Source organism: Ochotona princeps, chromosome 2 (assembly GCF_030435755.1).
Source record: "Ochotona princeps isolate mOchPri1 chromosome 2, mOchPri1.hap1, whole genome shotgun sequence".
Taxonomy (NCBI): domain Eukaryota; kingdom Metazoa; phylum Chordata; class Mammalia; order Lagomorpha; family Ochotonidae; genus Ochotona; species Ochotona princeps.
The window spans coordinates 93,429,954-93,452,533 of NC_080833.1; the positions used below are offsets into that span (position 1 = coordinate 93,429,954).

General features: G+C 51.2%; 1 protein-coding gene across 1 annotated transcript in view; it reads left to right on the top strand.

Moving 5' to 3' along the window:
* SLC6A17 (solute carrier family 6 member 17) overlaps window positions 1-22,580 on the top strand; it is a 44,854-nt gene that overhangs the window by 7,070 nt on the left and 15,204 nt on the right. The window contains exons 2-6 of the mRNA XM_004581949.3: window positions 8,421-8,790; window positions 11,534-11,691; window positions 13,323-13,449; window positions 14,174-14,355; window positions 16,042-16,152. Of these exons, the coding sequence (XP_004582006.2) occupies window positions 8,505-8,790; window positions 11,534-11,691; window positions 13,323-13,449; window positions 14,174-14,355; window positions 16,042-16,152 (864 nt within the window). The 5' untranslated portion in view covers window positions 8,421-8,504. The remainder of the gene's footprint in view (window positions 1-8,420; window positions 8,791-11,533; window positions 11,692-13,322; window positions 13,450-14,173; window positions 14,356-16,041; window positions 16,153-22,580) is intronic.

Genomic DNA, 22,580 nt, shown 5'->3' on the forward strand with positions numbered 1-22,580 from the left:
TCTGGCTTTTGCTTTACCCTCCACAGGGCAGGGTCAGTACTGCTACCCCTGATCCAGGCCTAGCCCACAGGGCTCGAGGGAAACTTGTTGAAAGAAGTTAAGTGAAGGAAGGGACAGAGGAAATCAGTGCAATAGAGAAGTGCATTTCATTAGGGTTTCTAGTTTGCAGGATTCTCTGGTTTGTGTTCTATGTGGGCCCAGAGGGAAGTGGAGGATCCCCTGGAGTGCCAAGCCCAGTGCTGCACTCCCCTCCCCACCTTACACCCTGCCCTCGGGCTTCTCTGTGTGTAGCACACCAGATTCAGAGGACTGCGAAGTGGTGGCTTCCTGCCTGAGCCACCTTCACTTGTTCTGTGTCCCCGAGGGGGCAGCTGGCATTGTGGCCTGGCCTGGATTGAGGGCCACCTTTGCATGGTCTCATGCAGCATCCTTGAGGTCGGGGCAGGAAGCCGAGAGAGATTGTGTGCTTTCCCAGACTCTCAGCTAGGCAAATGCAGAGCAGGACCCAGATGCAGGCTTTCCCTATGCTCTTTCTAGAGCAGTCCTGTGGCTCCTAAAGGTTTACAGATGGTTGACCCTCAAAGTCCCAGAATGAGAATACTGAGAGGGTGGAGGCTCCATCTAATTTCGGCTCAGTGGGAGGTCCTTAGGGCCACCAGGGGTGTGCTGGGAAGGCAGGTCTCACGAGAGGGTTGGTTATAAAAGTGTGAGTCAGGCCCAGCCTCCTTATTTCCTAGCTCATTGTGTGATTTTTCACTTTCTGCCTGCTCTACCCTTGCTGTCCACAAACCTGAGCCCGCGGGGCCTGCCCAACATTGGTCTGTGGGCCATGAGCTGAGACACACCTCTTTGCTTCTTTTTTTTTTTTAAGATTTATTCATTTTATTACAGCCAGATATACACAGAGAAGGAGAGACAGAGAAGAAGATCTTCCGTCCGATGATTCACTCCCCAAGTGAGCTGCAACGGGCCTATGTGCTCTGATCCGAAGCCGGGAACCTGGAATCTCTTCCGGGTCTCCCATGCGGGTGCAGTGTCCCAATGCATTGGGCCGTCTTCAACTGCTTTCCCAGGCCACAAGCAGGGAGCTGGATGGGAAGTGGAGCAGCCGGGATTAGAACCGGCGCCCATGTGGGATCCCGGGGCTTTCAAGACGAGGACTTTAGCCGCTAGGCCACGTCGCCGGGCCCACCTCTTTGCTTCTTAACTAGCTTGTCTGAGGGATTTTACTATAGAGATGAATTGATGAGCACTGATAGTATTGGGGTTCAGCATTGGGGTCCCTAGGCAAGGTGAGATTGGTTTAGCTCTGTGGGTGCCCACTTTTTGATGGAGTGTACATGAATGTGTTGCCTTTAAGCATGGATCTCAAAATATATTTTGTTTGCAAAAACAAGACATGCCTTCTGTCAACAGCTGCTATATGGCTGTTGGCCTGTGGCAGGTGTGACCTCACTGCGTTAAAACCTTCCTTTGACCTTTTTGGTATAAGTACAAGTGCCAGAATCCAAAGAATCTTGAGTTCAATGAAATGTGCCTGGACGGTGAATCCCTCTGAGCCTCTACTTCATCATTTGTTTATTGAGGATAAGAGTGGCACCAGCTTAGCACACTTATTGATAGCGTCCAAGGAGTTGATGCATGAAGATCCTTAGCACAGTGGTGGCTGGAGGTTGCTGTTGTTTCTACACCCTGCTCTCCCTTTGGAGGTACCCCCAGGAGATCCTTCAGGCCCTGAATTCTAATGCAGAAAAGATGTACTTGGTGGATGTGGGGACTGCTGTACTGCCCTGCCTTGTGCACCCATTGCATGTGCCCTTCCCCAAACATGAAATGGTAAAACAGAACTGAAAGGTCTGATTGCACTGGCCACACCCACACATCTCAGAGCCACTTCCTCCCGTTCTGGACCATCTGTCTCTTTTCCTCGGGACTAAGAAAACAAGTTTATGGCTGCAGAGAATACACTTGACAAATGCAACAGCAAAGCGCCTTAGCATGATATGTTGTGTAGAGTGGTGATGCCGTTCAGTGCTATGGCGTGCTTTGTGCCAAGACAGTGCCTGTCCACTGTTTATTCTGGGTTCTGACTACCAAGCAGCAGGGGAGAAATGGAGCATAAACCACAGTTCCCTTAAACAGAGGTAAAGTCATCAAGTCTGGTGTCTTAGTGTTTTCTCGTTTTCAAACTATCATTTGTGGTGTATTCAGGGGGATCATATGCTTTTGAGATAAGAATTGTGAATGGGAAGATAGAAAAAAGTTAGCAGGTGGAAGAATGCTCATGTGCTCATCCACTCGCGCACTCCTTCCATTTGTTCCTATCCTGTTATTCGTGGAGCACATGTAATAGGAAGGCACCAGAATTTAGGCTTGCAGAAGCCAAACTAGTGCCAACTGAGATATGAAGTGGAGGACCAAAACACAGGCCTAACAGAGCTGTGAAAGAGAGCTGGAAAATTACCACCATGTTTATTGGACTTCTCACCAAACCTTTCTTCTCTTTCTTCTTGGGTCCATGTGGTAGCCAGCTGCACTTTGTAGGCAAGTTCAAGGCCCTGTTCTACAGAGGAATTGAGCAGCAAGCTGGTCTCCCGGTGCCAGGCTCCTTCCCATGTGTGCTCCAGGGCTGCTCTGGATCAGAGCTCCCCCGTAGGGGCACACAGCCTTCTTGTAGCCTGGCGTGTGTCTCTAGTGGCTCTCCTAGCTTGTCAGCCCTGTCTGGTTGCTTCAAAGAGAAGCCAGTGTTTCAGATTTCAGCGCGGGAAGCAGGTTGTTCTTGGATGGTGGGGAAGGCATGGAGTCTGGAACATCTACAAGTCTTGTGTTCTGCCCAGAGAAACGGATGGGATGCCTGGCTCTTTTTGCTGGGCAGAGTAGGGAAGAGGATGAGGGGAAGACGTTGATGACTCCTTGGTTCCTGCCTGCAAGGAGCCTCCTGTTCGGAAGGGAAATTGGGCTGTGCAGACAACCAGTGACCCTGGAAAGCGGCTGGTGAAGGACTCTAATACTGCAGGGAGTGTGATGAGAAGTGGGGAGAAAAGGGACGTTAGTCCTCAAAAAATCACAGAAGGCATCATGAAGACAGGGCATGGGTACAGAAGGTTTCAGGAGGTGGAGGGAACCTCTAGACCTTGGAAAGGGTGGCTGTGGGCTCTCTGCAGCCGGCAGTGGGCGTGGGGGTGACCTTGCATTTCCAGAAAATGTCTCTGAAGGCAACATGTAGGGTGGCCTAGAGGGAAAGTGGGTGAGGAGCCTTCTGTGGGTGTTGAGCCAGAGAGAAGGCCTGGGGTTGAACCAGAGAGAAGGCCTGGTGTTGAGCCAGAGAGAAGGCACATGGGGTGTGGAGAGGAGAGAGCTGAACACATCAGTGAGACTTTGTGATGCTTGGAAGGGGTGCAGTTAGAACAGGAAAGAGAATTGCTGAGCTCCCTGCCTATGTGGCCTAGGAAGACCAGTGGAGCAGCCAACAAGTCAAGGTCAGGTCCTGCCGGGAGCATTTGCCCAGGGGACCATTAAAGGTTTAAATAAAGTAACCGGGGTCAGTTTTGTGGCCCAGAGGGTTAAGCTGCTACTTGGGATGCCAGCATCTCAAATGAGTGCTGGTTCTGGGGTCACTGGGAGAAGTGTTGGGCCATACTCCTTGTCATACAGAGACAGAAATTATCAAGTGTTCCTGAGGGTCTGGACCTAGTGGTTTCCTCCCCGTCATCAGTGAGTCTTAAATTGGACCTTGGGGCCCTACAAGCTGGGTGCTCTCGTTGCCCCCCTGTGGTTGAGGGGTGCCAGGCTTGGCTCCAGTCTCAGAGTGAGAGCTGCCCTTCCAGCCCCTGAGATTATTGCAGTTGCTCTGCTATCTGGAAAAATGCTTGTGGAGCCTTCGGCACTGTGGCAGGAGATATTTTTACCTGTCTGTCTCCTAGCCACACTATTTTTTTTTTCTACATTCTCCCCACTTACTTCTCTCACATAGGCTATTCTGAGCTGAAAGAGCATGCGTTGCTAAGTGACGAGCCCACATCCAAGGCTGGCTCCAGCCCCGTGGCACAGCCGTGTTGTCTTGAGGCTTATTTCCTGAATGCTCCATGCACCTTTGTCACCTGATGTGTTTGCGGAAGCAGTGTCACAGCCCACCCCAGCTACTACTACAGGGTGATCGTTACCATGCAGGTGGGCTGCTTGTTGATGCATCTGAAAGCTGCCCAGCAGGCTATGGGCTGGTGGTGGAGGTGGCAGGGTGCAGCCTGAAGTTTGCATCTCGCTGGATGCCTGGGGTAGGGAGGGCCTTGCCCACCCCCATGTGCAAGAGGGCAGTTACTGGGTATGTGCTGGGACTTAAGGAGCCTTAAAGATTGTCCGGACTGAGGCATTTTGGACACAGAGAAATTGAGACCCAGGGAGTCCAGGACAGTGGTGCCAACTTGCACAGTTGCTTGGTGGTTGGTGAGGACCAGCACTTGCTGGCCGCCTGATGCCTCTCATGCCATACTTCCTGGGATGTATGACACACACACACACACACACACACACACACACACACACACACACACTCTCCTGTCTCACTGTGCACCTGCCACTGGGCCCCTGTTTTGCTGTTCCTGGGTTTCCCAGGGCTACCTTGTTCCCAGGATCCTGTGTCTGGCTGCTCCTCTGCAAACATTCACCAGAGTCACTTGAGTTTCCTCTCCAGGGTCACCTCCTCTTAGGACAGCAGCTACCAGCTGGCCTTGCCTGCTTTGTGTCACTCCTCCTTGTCACTAACATGCACCACTGCTGGCCACTCTGCATTTCAACTCCCTAAGGGACACTTGACCTGTTCAGTTCACGGCTGTACTCACAGTCAGACCAGAGTCTGCTATACAGGGGGCATCAGAAAGTGTACACTGTGGGGAATAAATGAGTGAATGAATGAATGAATGAATGAATGAAACAAAATTCTCAAACCTAGGCCATGCCCTTCACCCCCTGACAGCCAACTGCCTTCTTCTGCGGAGTCTGACTTGGTGAGTGAGATTCCCTGGGTAAGACAAGTCAGTGGGTTAGGAGAACTGAGTCGCTTTGGGCAGTTTACTTCTCTCTGCACCTGTCTGCTGTGTGCAGAAATGAGCATATTGAGTCAAACCAATAGTAAGGTCCCTCAAGCTTTAATGTGTCCGGGATTGACCCTGCTGTCACCTGAGCATGTTCACTGGATACAGAAGGTTCCAGTCATGATGGCAGCCCAGCCCAGTGCCTTGGCTTGCAGGTTTGGAGTAGCACTTTGCATCCTACAGACTCCAGGGCCCCTGGTCTTGCCACACATGAGGCTAATGCATATCAGTGGCACCTTGGGAAGAAGAAAGTAGCTTCTACAAGGCTTGGCTCTGTGGTGGCCTTCATGCTGTCCCTGCGTGTCCTTCTTTGACATTACTATTCAGTGCCTGCTGTGTCCTTGAGTCCTCCTGTTTTAAAGTAATGACTTCTTCCTCTGAGTTTTTTCTCATGCTGTTGACTTGAGCTGTCACCAGGCTATTTATGGGGAAAAGCATGCCTCAGCTGGTCAGCATCAGGCTGTATTCTGCAGATCTGTGAGACTCCCCTTGGGTTTCTGCAGTTGTGACTTGATCAGTAAATCATTGCTTTGATCAAATCCTGCTGTGGGTGCTGGTGTTGGAGAGAAGCTCTTGGCTAAGGTATCCTGGGGATTGCTGTCCTCAGAGGGACCCCGACCCTGGGGACAACTCTTGAGCAAAAGCTCCTAATAGAGGTAGACAAGCAGCCATTGCTGATGCTGCACAACTCTTAGGGATACCCTTCCTTTGCTTATAATTTTACAAAGTACTTATTTGGGGCAGGTGTTTTGTGCAGTGATTAGGTTACTGCTTGAGATGCTTGCATCCCATATCATGTGCCTAGTTCAAGTCCTGGCTAAAGTGCATCCTGGGAGGCAGCAGATGTTTGCTCAAGAACTTGAGTCTCCCACTAACGTGGGAGACCTGGATTGGAGTTCTGGGCTCCTGGCTTCTGCCAGGTTAAACCCTGTTATTGTAGGCATTACAATGATAAAATGTTACAATAATAAGAAGAGGTGGGAGATCTCTTTCAGCCTCTCAAATAAAATTATTTTTTTAAATTAATTTTTTTTTATTTGGAAGGTGGATTTTACAGAGAGAGAGAGAGAGAAGCTCTTCCATTGGCTGATCCACTCCCCAAATGGCTACAGTGGCCAAAACTGAGCTGATCTGAAGCTGGGAGCCAGGAGCTTCTTTCAGGTCTTCCATTTACGTGCAGGATTCCAAGGGCTTGAGCCATCCTCCATTGCTTTCCAATGCTACAAACAGGGAGCTGGGTCAGAATGGAGCAGCTAGGACTTGTCGTGGTGCCCATATGGGATGCCAGTTTTACATGGTAGAGATTAACCTGCTGTACCACTGTGTGGGTCCCTAAAATAACTCTTTAAAGTTTATTTATTTACTTAATTTGGGCCAAGACCAAAGTCAGGAGCTGGGAACTCAGTCCAGGTCTCATATGTGAGTGGCAGAAATCCAAATACTCTGAGCCATTGCCTGCTGCCTGCCAGGGTTTGCATTAGCAAAGAGCTGGATTCAGGAGCTGGAGCCAGATATTGAACCCAGGCACTTTGGCATGCTACAAGGATGCCCTACATGGCATTGTAACCACTAAGCTACACAGCCACACCACATCCTTAATTCATACTGTGTGAGCATCCTAGCAGCCCCTGGGGGAAGACTGAGAGCTGAAGGCCTACAGAAACCCTGGTGCCACTGTGACACAGTGGGATGCTCAGCTGACCGACTGTGAAATGTGTGTTCCACCAGGGAGTCCTGGGGCCTTCTGGGATGGTTGGCTCTGTCTTAGGAACTCCAAAGCCCAAGACCCGTGTGCTGCTGCGTTGGGAGAGAGCAGTTGCTCAAACCTTCACTGCCTCTTAGATGAGGCAGGGGCAGGGAGGTGTCGCTGCTCATCTGGTCCAGGGCTTGCAAGGCCTGGGAAGGGCTTGTCAATCCCTCCCACACATGCATGGTTAGCTGTCCTCATGTGCTTGGCCTCCCAGCTTTGTGATGTGGATGATGATATCTAGCTGGCCTCTCAAGGGTCAGCCAGGAGGTCAGGATCAAAGCTTGTGCCGTGCAGCTGCACAGCAGCCTTGCCCATGCTGGTCAGGTGGGAAAGACACAGGAGGGGAGCCAGAAGCTTCTGTAGGCAGCTCGTTCCCTTAATAAAGTAATTACGGAGCTGGGTAATTTGCATCCCTAGAAAGATGCAGGGCAACTACAGGCCGACGTGTGCGTGTGTTTAATTTTAACTCCTCCAACCTCCTCCCAATGAGGAGGTGCCTTGAAATACAACAGAATGTGGGAACTGCAAAGGCTTCATTTTCTTGGTGCTTTATTTCTTTAAGGGCAGGCAGGAGAGACAAATGAGGATTGGCATGAGCAGGGGTGGGTTGGCCTCCCCACCCCTCCAGCCGGTGTTTTGCAGACACTATTTGCTGTAAAACTGTCACCGGAGGATGGAGAAGCAGCTCTTGGCTGGAGTGGCCCTCAGATAATGTCAATGTGAGCAATGGGCTGGGATCTGTTGGCACTGAACAACCTTTTCCAGCATGTCGGTGCCAGAATCCTTGGTTAGCTGAGCCTGCTCAGCCTGCTGCCAGGAGAAGGAAGAACCTCACAGTGAAGGTGCTAGAGCTTCTGTGAAAGGTCGATGTCCCTTTGCATCACCCCAGGACCCTGAAGAAGTATGGAGAATTATCCAGGAGGCCTGAGTGGGCCTGAAAATCTGCATTTTTAACAGACCGCTGTTGATGCTACTGAACATGGAATGTGTTTTTTTTTTTTTAAAGATTTATTTTATTTTTATTACAAAGTCAGATATACTGAGAGGAGGAGAGATAGAGAGGAAGTGAAGCTGCCGGGATTAGAACCAGTGGCCATATGGGATCAAGGCGAGGACCTTAGCCACTAGGCCACGCTGCCGAGCCCGGAATGTGTTTTTAATAGAAACCTAGGAAAGGCAGTTGTGTCTACTTTGAGTCCTGCTGAGTGGCTAGAGATAAAGAGAACTCAAGACGGCTAGGTCTTGCCCTAGCCTAGACTGCCTGGAAGGGGAGGGCTGTGGGGACCTCATGACTCCCCTGGGCCCTGAAGAATAGGAAAGAGCACTGTTAGGGCAGACAGCCGGACGTCTGGGGGCTTGCATCTTCTGCTGTTGGGGTTAGCTTTCTGTGGATGTGCAGGTAGAGCCACTAGAAATATTGTGTTTGTATGTACCTTTGGGTAGACAAGGCAGACAAGTTCAACATTTGGGGCCCCCTGATCCAGCTCACTGTGGGCCACATGGAGTTGGTTGATGGGTTGGGCCCCTTTTGGGTTCCCCTTCCCCAGTGTGACCAGCTAATCCACCCCCTGGCTTCACAGGTCCCTGGATGAGAAGGCGCTGCCAGCGGCTGGGTCCCACCTCTGTGTGCAAGGGAGAGGGGCTGCGTGGCCCAGGTGGCACCGATGCCCAAGAATAGCAAGGTGACCCAGCGGGAGCACAGTAATGAACATGTCACCGAGTCGGTGGCTGACCTGCTGGCCCTTGAGGAGCCCGTGGACTACAAGCAGAGTGTCCTGAACGTGGCTGGTGAGGCGGGTGGCAAGCAGAAGGCTGCAGAGGAGGAGCTGGACGCCGAGGACCGGCCGGCCTGGAACAGCAAGCTGCAGTACATCCTGGCCCAGATTGGCTTCTCTGTGGGCCTTGGTAACATCTGGAGGTTCCCCTACCTGTGCCAGAAGAATGGAGGAGGTGAGAAGTGGCTCTGTGTGCAGCACAGGGTGTCCTGGAAGTAGGGGGTTGGGCAGAGAAGTGCAAGGTGTACTCCTTTGTGGGGGTGGGGTAGCAGCCCCTGTAGGTGGAGCTCGGGTTTCTGGAGGAAGACTACAGGAACAGCTGTCATCATAGCTAACTGCTGATGTGAGACTGAGGGTGTGGTGAGAAAATGTGGGCTCTGGCCCAGTGGCTTCTGGGCCTCCATATTCCTCACCTGTTGAGATGGGCATAGAAACTACTGATGCTTTACAACAGAGCCTGGAGGGCAAGGGGAACTTTACTCATAAAATACCTAACACCATAAATGTCCAAGGTACTAAGCATTGTCCTAAGCACTCAATGGAGATTAAATATCCAAAACTGCCGAGAGTTGAGTGTCTTGGGACACCTTCAAATCTTCCCCTTAGCCTTATGTGGGAGAGGAGTTATGTATACCCTCATTTCTGTGACTGTAAAATTGAGGCACACTTGGCTTCGGTGCCTTGTCCAAGGGTCATATGTGATCAAGGTTAACAACTGTTAGTAAAGTTAGTCTCTAACCTAGGCAGACTGGCCCCTCAGGCCGAGCTTCCGGCAGCCCTAAGATTCCCTGAAGGAGGGACCCTGGTGGTGGTTTGAATCTGTCTGAGGACCTGGTCCAAGGTCAAACCACTAGCATCAACCCACCGTTTTCAGATCTTATGGAGGGCAGAAACTGCCCGGATCTGGTCTCCCCAGCACCCTGAAGCAGGCTGCAGTTTCCAAAGGCAGCTGACTCTGAAAGCGGGGCAGAGCCAACTGGGAAAGGAAGTCCTGGCAGAGCTGGAGACGGAGCCTGCCAGCCCTTCCTTCTGGTCCTGGGCAAGCCGGCCCAGAGGGCCCCAGCTCCCTCTCCAGGGCCCACATGGCTCCAGGTTAGACCAGAAGCTTATGTCTGTGCCATAGCACAGTGTGTTCATTCTATGGTCACCTGATTCTGCCAGATTTTTCCCCTCTAATAAGTAACTGCCAGGTAGAGCTACTGGTCTGCACAGCATGGTTGCTGAGCAGATGCAAGGGCAGGTGAAGAGAAGGCTTAATCTAAGTGTGTAGAATCCTTAAGCTCTGGGTGGTTGTTTAGGAGCCCCTGGGGTATGCAGAACAAACCTGCAGCCTGGCCCCCGGCAGACAGGGCCAGTAGCAGGTGGCCCAGCTGGACTTTGCCCAAGATTAGTCCTGACCACATCTACCTAGAGGCTTTCCTGGGCTCTCTGGGGGAGAGGAGAGAAGACTTCATGGAAGAGGCCTGCCTGCCTTGCCGACGCCCTTTCCGGGGCGTCTGCCTGGCCCTTTCTGCCCCACCCAAGGACTCAGGCAAAGTGCAAACCCAGTGATTCTGTCTCCCTTCATCTCCTTACGGCAGATCACTTTTCTCTTCTACATCTGCTGCATGTGAGACTGTGAGATGGAGTTAGAGATAGTCCCAGGGTCTAAGTGTGCTGTCGCTCAGGCTCTCGTCAGGAGACAGTTTATGAGTGACAAGGTGAATCAGGCTCTGCCTGTGGCTCTAGCAAGTAGCCTCAGTGCAGGGCTGGGTTGCCAGCCTTGAGCGGCCTTCCAGCATTATTGGATCCATCCCCTCCTGCCATGCACTGTGAGCTCCATGGCCCTGTGCGGCTTTGTTTGCAGGTGCGATGCAGGGGTCTTCCCCCATGGAAGATCAAAAACCCTTCCAGGTGGTGTCTGGGCCTTCTGTGGTTATTGCCTGTGTCTGGCACAGACTAGGCTGCCAGTGGATGGCTGCCTGTGGCCAAGTGCCAGGTTTCATGCCCAGGAGACCCCCATTCCCAGGTTTCACCAGTTGGCCAGGTCCACATTTTGGGGAGCACATTCTGGCTCTGGGGGTGAATGACAGAGCCCCTGCTTGCAAGCCCTAGCCTAGGGATGCTGGGTGGCCAGAACTGGCCTGACGCCTTTTGACAGGCAGGCAGGCAGGCAGCACTATGCTGACGGAGTTGCTAACAGGACCGAATTGCTGGCACAGCTGTCAGCGGGGTGCACTCGTCTGTGTCCAGGCATGGTTCTAATTCTCCTGCTAAATGCCCTGTCACTGGGAATTGAGGTTGTGTCTGCAATGAAGCTAGGGACAGTCATTTGTCACCCGGCATCTTCAGTGAGGTCCTTTCTATGCTATCTGATCCTCGCAGCCATGCTCTTCTGCGCTGCTAATGTCTCTGCTATTCCTCCTAATTAGCTGGGCAGAGCCCCTCCTGAGCTCCTCTTCCCCAGAGCTTCATGGGCTGCTGTATCAGCATCTCAGGAGTGAGGAGGTAGAACAGTAGGAAGTGGGGGTGGGTCAGGCTGGTGTCTTCTGAGGCTGCTTCTCTGTGAGTGGGTAGAGGGTGTGGGCAGGTGTCCACAGAGTGCCACATCTGCCCTCATCCATGGGTTCCAGGTGTAGTGCGATGTCCGTCTGTCTTTGAGATTAGCCTTGTGGATGGACGGCATTGGCAGACACGTGCTTCCTCCCTTCATGTTTCATGTCGGGGGAGTCACAGTGGAGAGGAGCGGCTGCTTGGACCACAGACTGATCTGGGTCACACGCTGGGGTAGGGACCAGTCACGGACAAACCTCTGGGTGGTGACCATGCATGGGCGGCCCACTCCGTGGCTGAGTCTGTAGGATGGGCCTGCTGCCTTTCTGTCTCGCCCTGTCACATGCTCTAGACACCCTCTGATATCCCGCCACCCTCTCCACTAGGTGCCTACCTGGTGCCCTACCTGGTGCTGTTGGTCATTATCGGGATCCCCCTCTTCTTCCTGGAGCTGGCTGTGGGCCAGAGGATCCGCCGTGGCAGCATCGGAGTGTGGCACTACGTGTGCCCCCGCCTGGGGGGCATTGGCTTCTCCAGCTGCATTGTGAGTTGGGGGCTGGGCAGGAGGTGGGGGTCCCCCTACTGACTGCCAGGAAAGGTGAGGTCCCTGGTATATGACTGGCTGAGAGCCTGGCTGGGACAAGGGCAGTGAGGGAAACTTCCATATGAGAATCGCTTCCAGCTGGCATGTTAGGACTACAGTCACCCTATTCCCTAGTATGCCCTGACTGAAACAGAGTACAAGGTGCAATTAAGTGAAGAAGAAAAAACTGGGGCATGTGATGGAGGTTCAGGACCACTGAACTGTGGTGCCTGGGGCCCCTGTCTGCTTCCCAGCCCCTCAGTTCCCTAGTCAGGCACAAAGGATGTCTTAATTGGGCAAGTGGATGACTCTGGAAAAGGCCGGGTTGGGGGGGCTCCTGTACATTTTGTGGGGGAATGAGCAGAGCTGGAAGACTCGAACCACCCAGGAGGTCAACCCAGGATGGCGAGGCTTTGGAACAGTGGGAGACAGGGAGACCCACTGGCCCTGGTTGGGGAGCTTTCTGGGGGCTCCAGGCACATGTAGAGGAGGGCACACTTAAAGCTGTGCATGAGGCAAATGTATATGCCCCAAAGCACACACTTGGGATGCATACTGGCATCTGCTTTCAGAAGGGACAGGGAGTGCTGGCAGGACTGGCATCAGGGCCAGTCCATACGTGCCCCAGGCAGAGACTGGGAGGGAGGACTGCACCCTCTGCTCTCATACAAGGGCATTTGGTGAGTGAATCTGAGAATGAGAACTAACTCTATCTCTGGCTTTCCTCCAATATATAATAAAATAATAAAAAATTAATAAACTTGAACTTCCAGACTATGTGTTATCATGTCTTATTTTAGAAAAATATTTATTTATTTGCAAGGGGGTGCGGAGAGAGAGAAGCAGAGTTTTTATCTGCTGGTTCACTCCTCAGATGCTCACAGTGGGCAGTGCCAGGAGCTGCCAGTCCAGGTCTCTGGCATGGGTTGCAGGGGCCCAGCTGCTTGAGCCATCCCCTGCTATCTCTCAGGGTGTGCATTAGCAGGAAGCTGACATTGGGAGCAGAGCCGGGACTCTAACGTAGGCACTCTGATATGGGGTGTGGGTGTCTCTTCCTGGCATCTTAACTATGCTAAACACCTGTCTCATGCACTCCTATTTAACAGCTGATTCTGTCAGTGTTACCTGTAGCCTATCAAGAAATGCAGAGTGATGTCTTTCTGGAGGTAGGCTGCTAGTCTTCCAGAAGAGAGAGTAGTATCCCAAGAGAAGAGAGGACTGAGAAAGCCATAAGGAGCATCCCTCAGGCCTCACAGCCACTGCTCACTGAGAGGATGGGTGGACAACTGTCCCGGAGGGCGCTGCTGAGCCTGCTGTCCTAAGTCATCAGAAAACCACAGGAAGCATTCAAGAGCATTGCTAATGGGAAGGACTGAGCATGTAAGACGTTTATTGCTTAAAGGACAGACTTTAATATCCCAAGAATTCCTTTGTGGCCAGTGTGACACCAGCTGGGAGGAGCTATAGCTTCTCCCATGCAGCCCTCCATGGCTACCTTCTGGGCTTGGTAGCTAGGCCCAGACTGGAAAGCAGAACACAGGGCGGGGCTGCTGGCAGTGGCCATGACCCCCTCCTCCCCACCCTGTCACCAGGTCTGCCTCTTCGTCGGGCTGTACTACAACGTGATCATCGGCTGGAGCATCTTCTACTTCTTCAAGTCCTTCCAGTACCCATTGCCCTGGAGTGAATGTCCTGATGTCAGAAATGGGACCGTGGCAGGCAAGCATAGAGTGTGGGGTGGCCTGGGAGCCTCCAGGGGTGTCTCCAGCAAGCCCTGGCCTAGGAAAGAGCCTAACAGGCCCAGTCCACGGGTTTTGGGGGGGGGGGTCTTACCGACTGTGTCATCTTGGAGAAGTCACATCGCATCCCTGAGCCTCACTTCCCTTTCTCAGGTGGATGTTCTTTCTGGCCTAGCCCTCTGGCCTCTGACAGAGTTGAATGAAGTCACTAGCACAGGGAGAACTCTGAAAATTGTCACTGTTATTTAATGGTTACGAGCCACTCTGCACTGTTCTGACGCTGCAGAGTCTAGGACTGCTCGTCCATTGCACACCAGGTCCATTTCATAGATGGCAAAACTGAGGCTTAGAGCAACTGCCTGTGCTCACATTACACATGTGACCAGTGATCTGGGTCAAAAATCCAACTCTCCAGCTCCCAGTTCAAGACTTTCCCTAAGGACCCTGGGAATAACTCATATTTACTCTTCTCAGACTTCCAGGGGTGGACATAGGCAGGGATGTGCCAGGGGGTTGCCATGGGTGACAATCCAGCCTCATCGGCATGCCCCAAGCCTTCAGACCGCTGTGGGGCAGAGACTTCCTCGGGGGTAATCTAGGACCAGTATCACCTTCCTAGTGGCCCACCTCTGCTGACCCCGAGCAAGTGTCCCCCATGCCCAGGCCCTGCCCTGAGGCCCCCATGGCCCTTGCTGCTGTTTCAGTGGTGGAGGCCGAGTGTGAGAAGAGCTCAGCCACTACCTACTTCTGGTACCGGGAGGCCTTGGATATTTCCAACTCCATCTCGGAGAGCGGGGGCCTCAACTGGAAGATGACCCTGTGCCTCCTCGTGGCCTGGAGCATCGTGGGCATGGCCGTCGTGAAGGGCATCCAGTCCTCGGGGAAGGTGAGTGGGTGACCAGCACCTGAGACCCCCACCCTCCCGTGGTCCAGCAGGAAGACAGCTGAGAAGTCTGGGTCCCCTCTCTGCAGGGTTCTTTGGCTGGGCCTGGGCTGTGGTGGCTCAGTGTGATGACCCAGCCTCCCCACCAGAAGAAGGGAAAGGAGGGAGAAATGCTACTGCAGCCATGCTCACTCTGGACATCCCCACCCGAAGCATTCTTGCTGGCAAACCATTGCCTTGGGCGCCAACTATCTGCTCTGTCCATGTTCCAAACTAGAGGTGCCAACCCAGGGCTATCTGTCTGGATTTCAGGCCCTCAGGTTCCCTAAAAGAGCCTGTTTGGTGCTGAGCACTTGCTGAAGAAAGCCAGCAGCTGACCTGCAAGGCCTCCATCAAGCCCTCCACGCCTTGCCCCCGTAGTTCAGGTCCCTCTTAAACATGACCCTTCCTTGCTTGTCACCCACCAATGTTCATAGACTGCCAGGGAGCATGGCATCATAGAGCCTAAAGCTCAACCAAGTCATTGCAGAGATGAGGAAGCCGAGGCCTGGGGTGGAGGAGGCCCCTCTCCTGACATCACACAGCCATGCTGCTCCGAGCTGGAAGCAGGCCACAGCTGACTGGCTGCACTTCTTTAGAACACTCGATGAGTGAGGAAGCTAAGCTTGATATATAGCAACCAGCCAGGAGGTGCCAAGTCTCAGGTGCTGATACATCATAGCATTTTCTTGGATCTACCACATGAGGAAGCACATTTGGGCCTCAGTGATCTTGTGTGTTAGGAGTTACAATGTCCATTTTAAGATTTATTTATTTATTTATTTTTACTTTGAAAGGTAGATTTACAAAGAGAGAAGTAGAGACAGAAAGATCTTCCATCCACTGGTTCACTCCCCAAAAGATCCAAACAATCAGAGCTGTACTGATTCAAAGCCAGGATCCTGGAGTTTCTACTGAGTCTCCCATGTAGGTTCAGGAGGTACAAGCACTTGAGTCATCCTCATGGAATAGCTGAGATTTGAACCAGTGTCCATGTAGGATGCAGATGGAGCAGAGCCATAACCTATGACACAGGCCCCATGGTGCCCATTTTATACATGAGAAGTGGGAGGCACTCTGAGGTTAGTAGCCTGAGGCCTCACAGTTGGCAGATGGCAGAGGCTGTCTGGCCATCCACTGACACACGGCACTACACTGCCACAGCAGCCTCTGTGGTCAGCATCTCCTAGACCAGGCGCACAGGCTGTGGACATGTGTGGGCAACACTTGTGCTGGAAACAGCACTTCGTCATCCAGAGGGGCTGGGAAGTCTTCCAGCCCTGCTAATCTCTTGGCTGTTCCTGTCAACGGAGGTCTGAGGACAGGACAGCTCCTTCAGAAGTCCACTGGGGTCATGAGACATGGGGAATTGGGGCTGGGAGAGCAGGCCGTGAAGTGCTGAAAGGAGAAAAGCCCCACTCACAGCTGGGCTGACTCCAGTATGGCCTACTGCAGCTTCTGCCTTGGCTTGGGGCCACATGCCCAGATGTGTGGTGGGTTTGGCCCAATGGCCCAATGCCTGGGGGTTCCAAGCCTCTGATTTCTGCTGCCTGCTATCAGAGGAGGCTCCTGGGGCACAGCTGTGAGCAGGGAGGGGGTGCCAGCTGCAGGAGGGGCTCCGCTGACGGCAGGTCCCTGTCTTCTCTGCAGGTGATGTACTTCAGCTCTCTCTTCCCCTACGTGGTGCTGGCCTGCTTCCTGGTGCGGGGGCTGCTGCTGCGAGGGGCGGTCGATGGCATCCTACACATGTTCACTCCCAAGGTAAGAGCTGGACCTTCCTTACACCTGGGAACACACACAGCTCCACAGAAGGAACAAGGAAAACCATGGTGTTGGGCTCCTGACAACTTTGGAAGGACACACAGGCCCCATCCTTGAGTTTGCAAGGAGGGAGACAGGAAAACGCTTTGGGGAGAGGAGGGGTGGCTTCTGAAATGAGGCTTAGGGAGTAGTGGGATCTCAATGAGTGCCAGAGGACATTGTCCTTAAAGGGCATCATGTAAGCAAGCTTGTGGAAAAGTGTTGGGTGTGCTGGAGGCTGTGGTGGGAAGTCAGGTTCAGCCTGGATGTGGGTGCAGGAGCTTCATTAATGGTGTTTTATTGTGTGGACCTGTGACAGCATGAACAAAGAAAATGCTCAAGAGAGCACTCCTGCTGGGATTCCCAACTTGTACCCAGTGCTGGGGGATGTGGTAAACCTGATGGATCTGACTTTAGCCTGTTGGGAGCCATCAGGCTCTGCCTAGCTCTGTGAGGGAGCCCAGTGGGATCTCTGGTCATGCTTCAGAAGGTGCAGCAGATGCACAAGCATCCCCAAGATGCATACCCAGCTTTCCCTGAGGTGATCTGTCCCCTCCTCTTGGCCTTGCCCTGCTGTGACCTTCAGACCATGGGGCATAGCTGGTGTGAAGAATATAATTTCCCTCGAGAAAGAAGAGAATTAAAGTGCGGGGTGACATGCCCTTCACGTTGCCCCAAGCAGTGTTCATCATTGGCCCCAGCAGCTCAGGCTGTGACTCCACCTCCAGATGCCATATGGTCAGAAGACAACCAGCAGGGACCTGCAGGGACTCCAGCTCACAGGCACAGGGTCAGGGCTCGGCCAGGTCAGCCTGCTGCCTCAATGTTCAGTCGTGTCATACTTCCCATGTGTGCGTGCACGCACGCACATACATACATCCATATACACATGCACGTATATACAAGTGCTAATTTACACACATGCACATGAATACACACATATGTATGCCCACTCACAAGCAAACTCATTAAGTTTGCCCAGAATCACATTGGGAGAGGAAATAGATTAAGCAAAGTTTGAAATCTCTCTTCTCCCCTGCTGTGTGGTTGTGCGTAGACTTAGTGTTTGGAAGTCGGCAGTGGTCTTGGGGCAGTATCACTCCATGGTCATCAGATAGTGCATGATGTTCTTGGATGAAGCCATCAAGTTTCTGTTTGAGCAACCACAAAGGTCTGCTTTGTGAGCACTGTGAATGAGCTGTAGGCTTTCTGTCAACGCGTGATGCCACGCAGAGTAGGAAAAAGTGCAGCCTGGGTCTGGCTGGGAGGACATGGCCGTGAGTAGAAAGCCAGCCCCTTTTATGATGAGTTACTTCCACTGAACTGTAGAAGAACCATCAGTGTGCAGTGTCCGCTTGAGCCTGTGGCTTGTACTTTCCTGGCGTTTACAAGAGAATGACATTCTCCAGGGATGCTCATAAAAGTATAGATGCACCAAGACATCCGGATGGGCTTTCGGCCTCCCTGGACCGTGACTGCAGGAGCAGGTGGGGCAGATTCACCAAAGCTGCCCACTGGATTCAGAACTTCTCCAAACATCATTTCAGTTCTGGAGTATCGCAGGCATACAGCCATAGCTAGGAATGTAAGAAGCACTCTGAAGAAATAAAATATGATGGAGGGAGATGGAGGCCCTTTGGATCCCATTTGCTTCCTGTCCTGAAGATAGCCACTGTCTTACCAATTCCTGCTGCTGCTGCTGTAACAGGACTGCTGTAGTCTACACATGGTAGAAATGCAGGCTGGGCAGTCCAGGCTCAAGCCATCAGCAGATTAATTTCTTGTGTTGAAGATGGCCCTTTCTTGGGGGTAAGTGTTGGGTTCAGCAGTTATAAGTAATCAATATCAGTGTGTATGGGTTCAAATCCCTCCTCTGCTTCCAACCCAGCTCCCTGCTCATGTACCTGGGAGGGAGCAGATGGTGACTCAAGCACTTGGGTCCCTGCCACACACAGGGACAGCCCTGGCTGTTGCAGACAGGAAGTAAAGTAGCAGATGGATCATATCCCAACTCCCACCCTCTTTTTCTCAGCCTTTCTAATAGTAGTAGTAGTAGTAGTAGTAATAATAATAATAATAATAATAATAAAAAGCTGGTTTGAATCTCCTGAATAAGGCCTAAAGGCCCCACCTTTTCACACCATCATGTGCTAACATACATTCATTAGCTTCCAATACATGAATTTAGGGACACACCGATACTCAGAGCATGGCAATTGCTATCCTGGATTTGCAGTTTATCTTGCTAAGACAGTCTTGGAAAACTATTGCACATTTGTTTTATCTATATGCAATGTACAGTCTTTGTACAAACTCTTCAACTTTACATATATGATGTCATGTTCTAGGGATCCTGCTGTGATGTGCTTTTAATTCAGCCTCGCACTGTTTTTCTGAAATTTACCTCTGTGGATATGTGTAGTTCTAGTATGCCCCACTTTCATTGCTGTACAATATTCCACCCTAGAACTAAACATTCTTTATTCATCCTCTAGTTGATGGTTATTTACATTGTCCCCAGTTTTCATCACTGCTAATACCACAATAAATGTTATGCCACAGATCTTCATGTGCACACACATATATTTGAGGATGAAATTGCTCTCTCAAAGGGTGTGTGGTTTTACTAGATACTGGCCAAATTTCTCTCCCAAGTGGTTGTGTTCATTGGCACTCCAACCAGTTTATATGAGAGTCCCAGTGGCTTACCCTTTGTCAGATTTCAATTTATGCCAGTCAATGGATGCAAAATGTCTGATGTGCATCTTGAAAACAGAGGACACTATTTCCAAAACTGCTTCCTGGGCGTTTCAGGGGCTGTGTGAATCCTCTCTGTCATTTGAACAAAGCCCAGGGTCTTCATGAGCTGAGGCTGTGACCCATCAAGGCCCCAGAGGAGTCAAGTCAGTGAGAACCAGGATGGCCCTGGGCTCCTCCTTGGCTCCTCCAGCTCTTTGACTTTGTGGTCGGGGGAGAGCTCATGAGACCTTGCTCACTGTACAGTTCCATGGAGCAGCTCCTGTCCTTGACCCCTTCTGAGCAGAGACAAAAGATTAGGGGGCCCTCACTGGCCCAACTTCTCTACCAAGGAACCTCTAACCCTGCTGTGCTACCATGGATGAGGTTCTTACATATCCTTCCAAGTCACCTGCAGGAGATATGAATCCAGTCTCCAACACAGTTATCTCCAAGTCCATATTGTTGTAGAGCTCTAGGAAGCAGAAACGCCCTGAGAGTGGCTTCAAGTCTTTGCCCTAGATTGGTGCTATAGACTGCAGCTTATGCCCACTGATGCCCAGGCTGTGCAATGATCCATTTCTACAGACTACAGTGGGATAACACCCCCCAGGGCTCATCCCCATTGGTAGCCCTGGCAGAGTCCAAGGAAATTTTTGGCCAGGGTACCTCTAAACCTGAGTGAGAGAGGAATAGACTCTCTGCTGATGGCTTCTAAAGTCTCCCAGCACCAGCGATAATACAGGCTGTGAGACCTGAGCTTTGAGCTTATGGCCACTAGGTTTGAAGAAAGCAGTATGGCCAGGATAGCATGATGACCCAGTAGCTTCATTAATATGACAGTAAATCATTTTCATGACTAACAAATTTGTGATTTCCCTGGGTAGTTTTTTTTCTGATTACTTTCTGCTAAAAAGCAGAGGTTTGGGACTGGCTGCTGTGGCAGAGTAGGCAATGTTTCCTTCTTTGATGCTGGCATCTTGTGTGGGCGCCGGTTTGAGTCCTGGCTGCTCCACTTCAATCCAGTTCTCTGCCTATGGCCTATAAAGGCAGTGGAAGGTGGCTGAAGTGCTTGAGCGCCTGCAACCATGTGGGAGATCTGGAGGAGGCTCCTGGCTCCTGACTTTGGATCAGCTCAGCTTGGGCTGTTGCAGCCATTTGGGGAGTGAACCAGCAGATGGAGCATCTTTTTCTCTTTGTCCCTCCTTCATTCTGCAACTCTTCCTTTCAAGTAAAAATGAAATTAAAAAAAAAAAAGAAAAATCAAAGTCAACATGGGAATATCCTGCAGTTAATCATGACTGACTCAGAAAGTGGGTGTTTATGATAGGTTTTCTTTTTTTTTTTTTTCAAGGAAATTGTGGTCTTATTTTTTACTTATATCCTAATTTCTAGGTATTTGAAAAGTAGAGACATAATAGATAGGAGAGAGAGAGAGGGAGAAATCTTCCATTGACTGGTTCACTTCCTCAAATGTTTGCAATAGCCAGAACTGAGCCAGGCCAAAGCTAAAAGCGTGGTCTCAATGCCTGTCTTTCATGTGTGTGACGGGAATTCACCTACTTGATCCATCACAACTACTTCCTAGAGTCTATATTAGCAGGAAGCTGTAACAGGAAGTGGAGCCAAGACTTGAACCCAAGCATCTAGACATTGGATACAAGCACCCCAAGTGGTGTCTTAGCCACTCTGCAAAATCTCTGCCCTTGTGATAGGTCTTCTGGTCATCACAGCTTTCAGGGTATATTTACAGCTATGCATGACCTTTGGCCTAGCAAATCTACTTGTACATAAGTGAAATAATCACTGCACCATATTGTCAGTGCAGCATTTGTTCTGGTAACCAAAGACTGAAAACAACCCAGACACGCATCAATCATTTAGTCATTCAGGTAGTGGAGGTTTAGTGAATGAACTCTTGTGTGCTGAACTCTTCTATGAAGGGTCCTCCGCTCCTGGAATAAACAAAGTAGATAAACTAACTAACTTCCTTCCTTCCTTCCTTCCTTCCTTCCTTCCTTCCTTCCTTCCTTCCTGCCTTCCTGTGAAGGGAGACGGACCGTGTAAGATCACATAGGGTAAAGAATTACTGGCTGGCAATGCCAAGGAGAGAAGTAAAGCAGAGAGGGGAACAGAGCTCTGGGGTAGGAGAGTTGCAGTTTTAGACAGCATGGCCACCAAGAAAGCAGGGCTCGAGTGAGTGTCTAAAGGAGGTAGAGGAAGGGCACATGGAAGTTCGGTGCCAGCATGTGCCGTTCTGCACAGAGGAAGCAGTGGTGAGAAGGGCTTGAGATTGGACACATCTGGCTCATTTGTGCAGGTCACGGGGGCTGGAATGGACAGGGGAGAGAGAGGTCATGTGACCGAGGGCAGTGAGAGCCAGATCACAACACATCCTCTGGGTGCAACAGGAGCACCTACAAAGTGCAGCACTGAGGTACTGCACAAGCTGACTTCTGACTTAAGCCTCATGAAAGAGGGCCGTGGGGAGTCCAGGAGGAAAGGGAAGGACGAGAGGGCCTGCTCGGAGGCTTCTGTACCAATGCAGCTGAGAGGAGGCTTTGCTGGAGCTGGGTAGCCCAGGGAGTGACGAGAAGCAGTTATATTGAACGTCTGCTTAGCAAGCAGTGTCGGCAGGAGCTGCGATTGGATTAGCCATGGAGCATGAGAGGACGAGGGGAAGGGGAAGTAAGGTCTTTTGCTTGAGCAACAGAAGGGTGGGGTTGACATTCACAGAGATTGGGCAGGTGGTGAGAGGAACAGATTAGGCAGGGAACATCCAGAGTGCTGTCTGGGCCATGGCAGATGAAAATATCAAGTAGATACCCAAGTGGAGATGTTGAGTAGGCAGTTGACTGTGTGCGTCTGGAGATAAGGGGTGGGGAGGTAAAAGTGTGGGTGTTGGGGGTAATAGAATGAAAAGCCATGGATAGGTTCATAATCACCTGTGGAGTGAGTGTGGATTGGGAAGAGCTTGGAAAATGAGGTGCTCTGAGTTTAGACTTTGTGAGAGTGATAGCTTGAATGGGGCAGAAGTAGGAGAAAGGAGGAGTAGAACGAGGAAGAGGAGGAGGAAGGGCTATCCATTCCAGAGTGTACAAGCAGACAGAGAGGAAGTGGTCAGCTGTGTGCAAAGCTGCTAAAAGAGAGGAGGACTGAGAAGTGACTGTCTCTTTGGCAGCAAAGAGGCCACTGGTGAGCACGCCAGGTGAGAGCTGTTGGGGTGGTGTGCTGGAGACAAATGTCCTAGTAACAATGTGAAGGAAAAACAGGGAATGAGGAATTAGGCTCAAGCAATGGGACCAGTTATTGTTAGGAGTTCTACTGAGAACTGAGCAGAGAAATGGAAATGGATAGTAGCTGGAAGAGACTAGGAGGTTCAGGATGTTATTTTAGGATTTCAGATGGCAATTAAAAAAAATAACACATCACTGGTGGGATGGTATATTAATCCAGTAGTTTTGATAGGCAGCTGACAGTTCCTCAAAAGACTAAATGGAATTTGAATTAGGACCCAGCAGTTCTACTCCTAGGCCCGTAGCCAGGAGAACTAGCAATGCATGTTCACACCAAGACTTAAACCCACATCTTCCCAGAGCTGTGTGTTTCATAACAACCAGCAAGTAGAAATAACCCAGCTGACCACCAGCTGA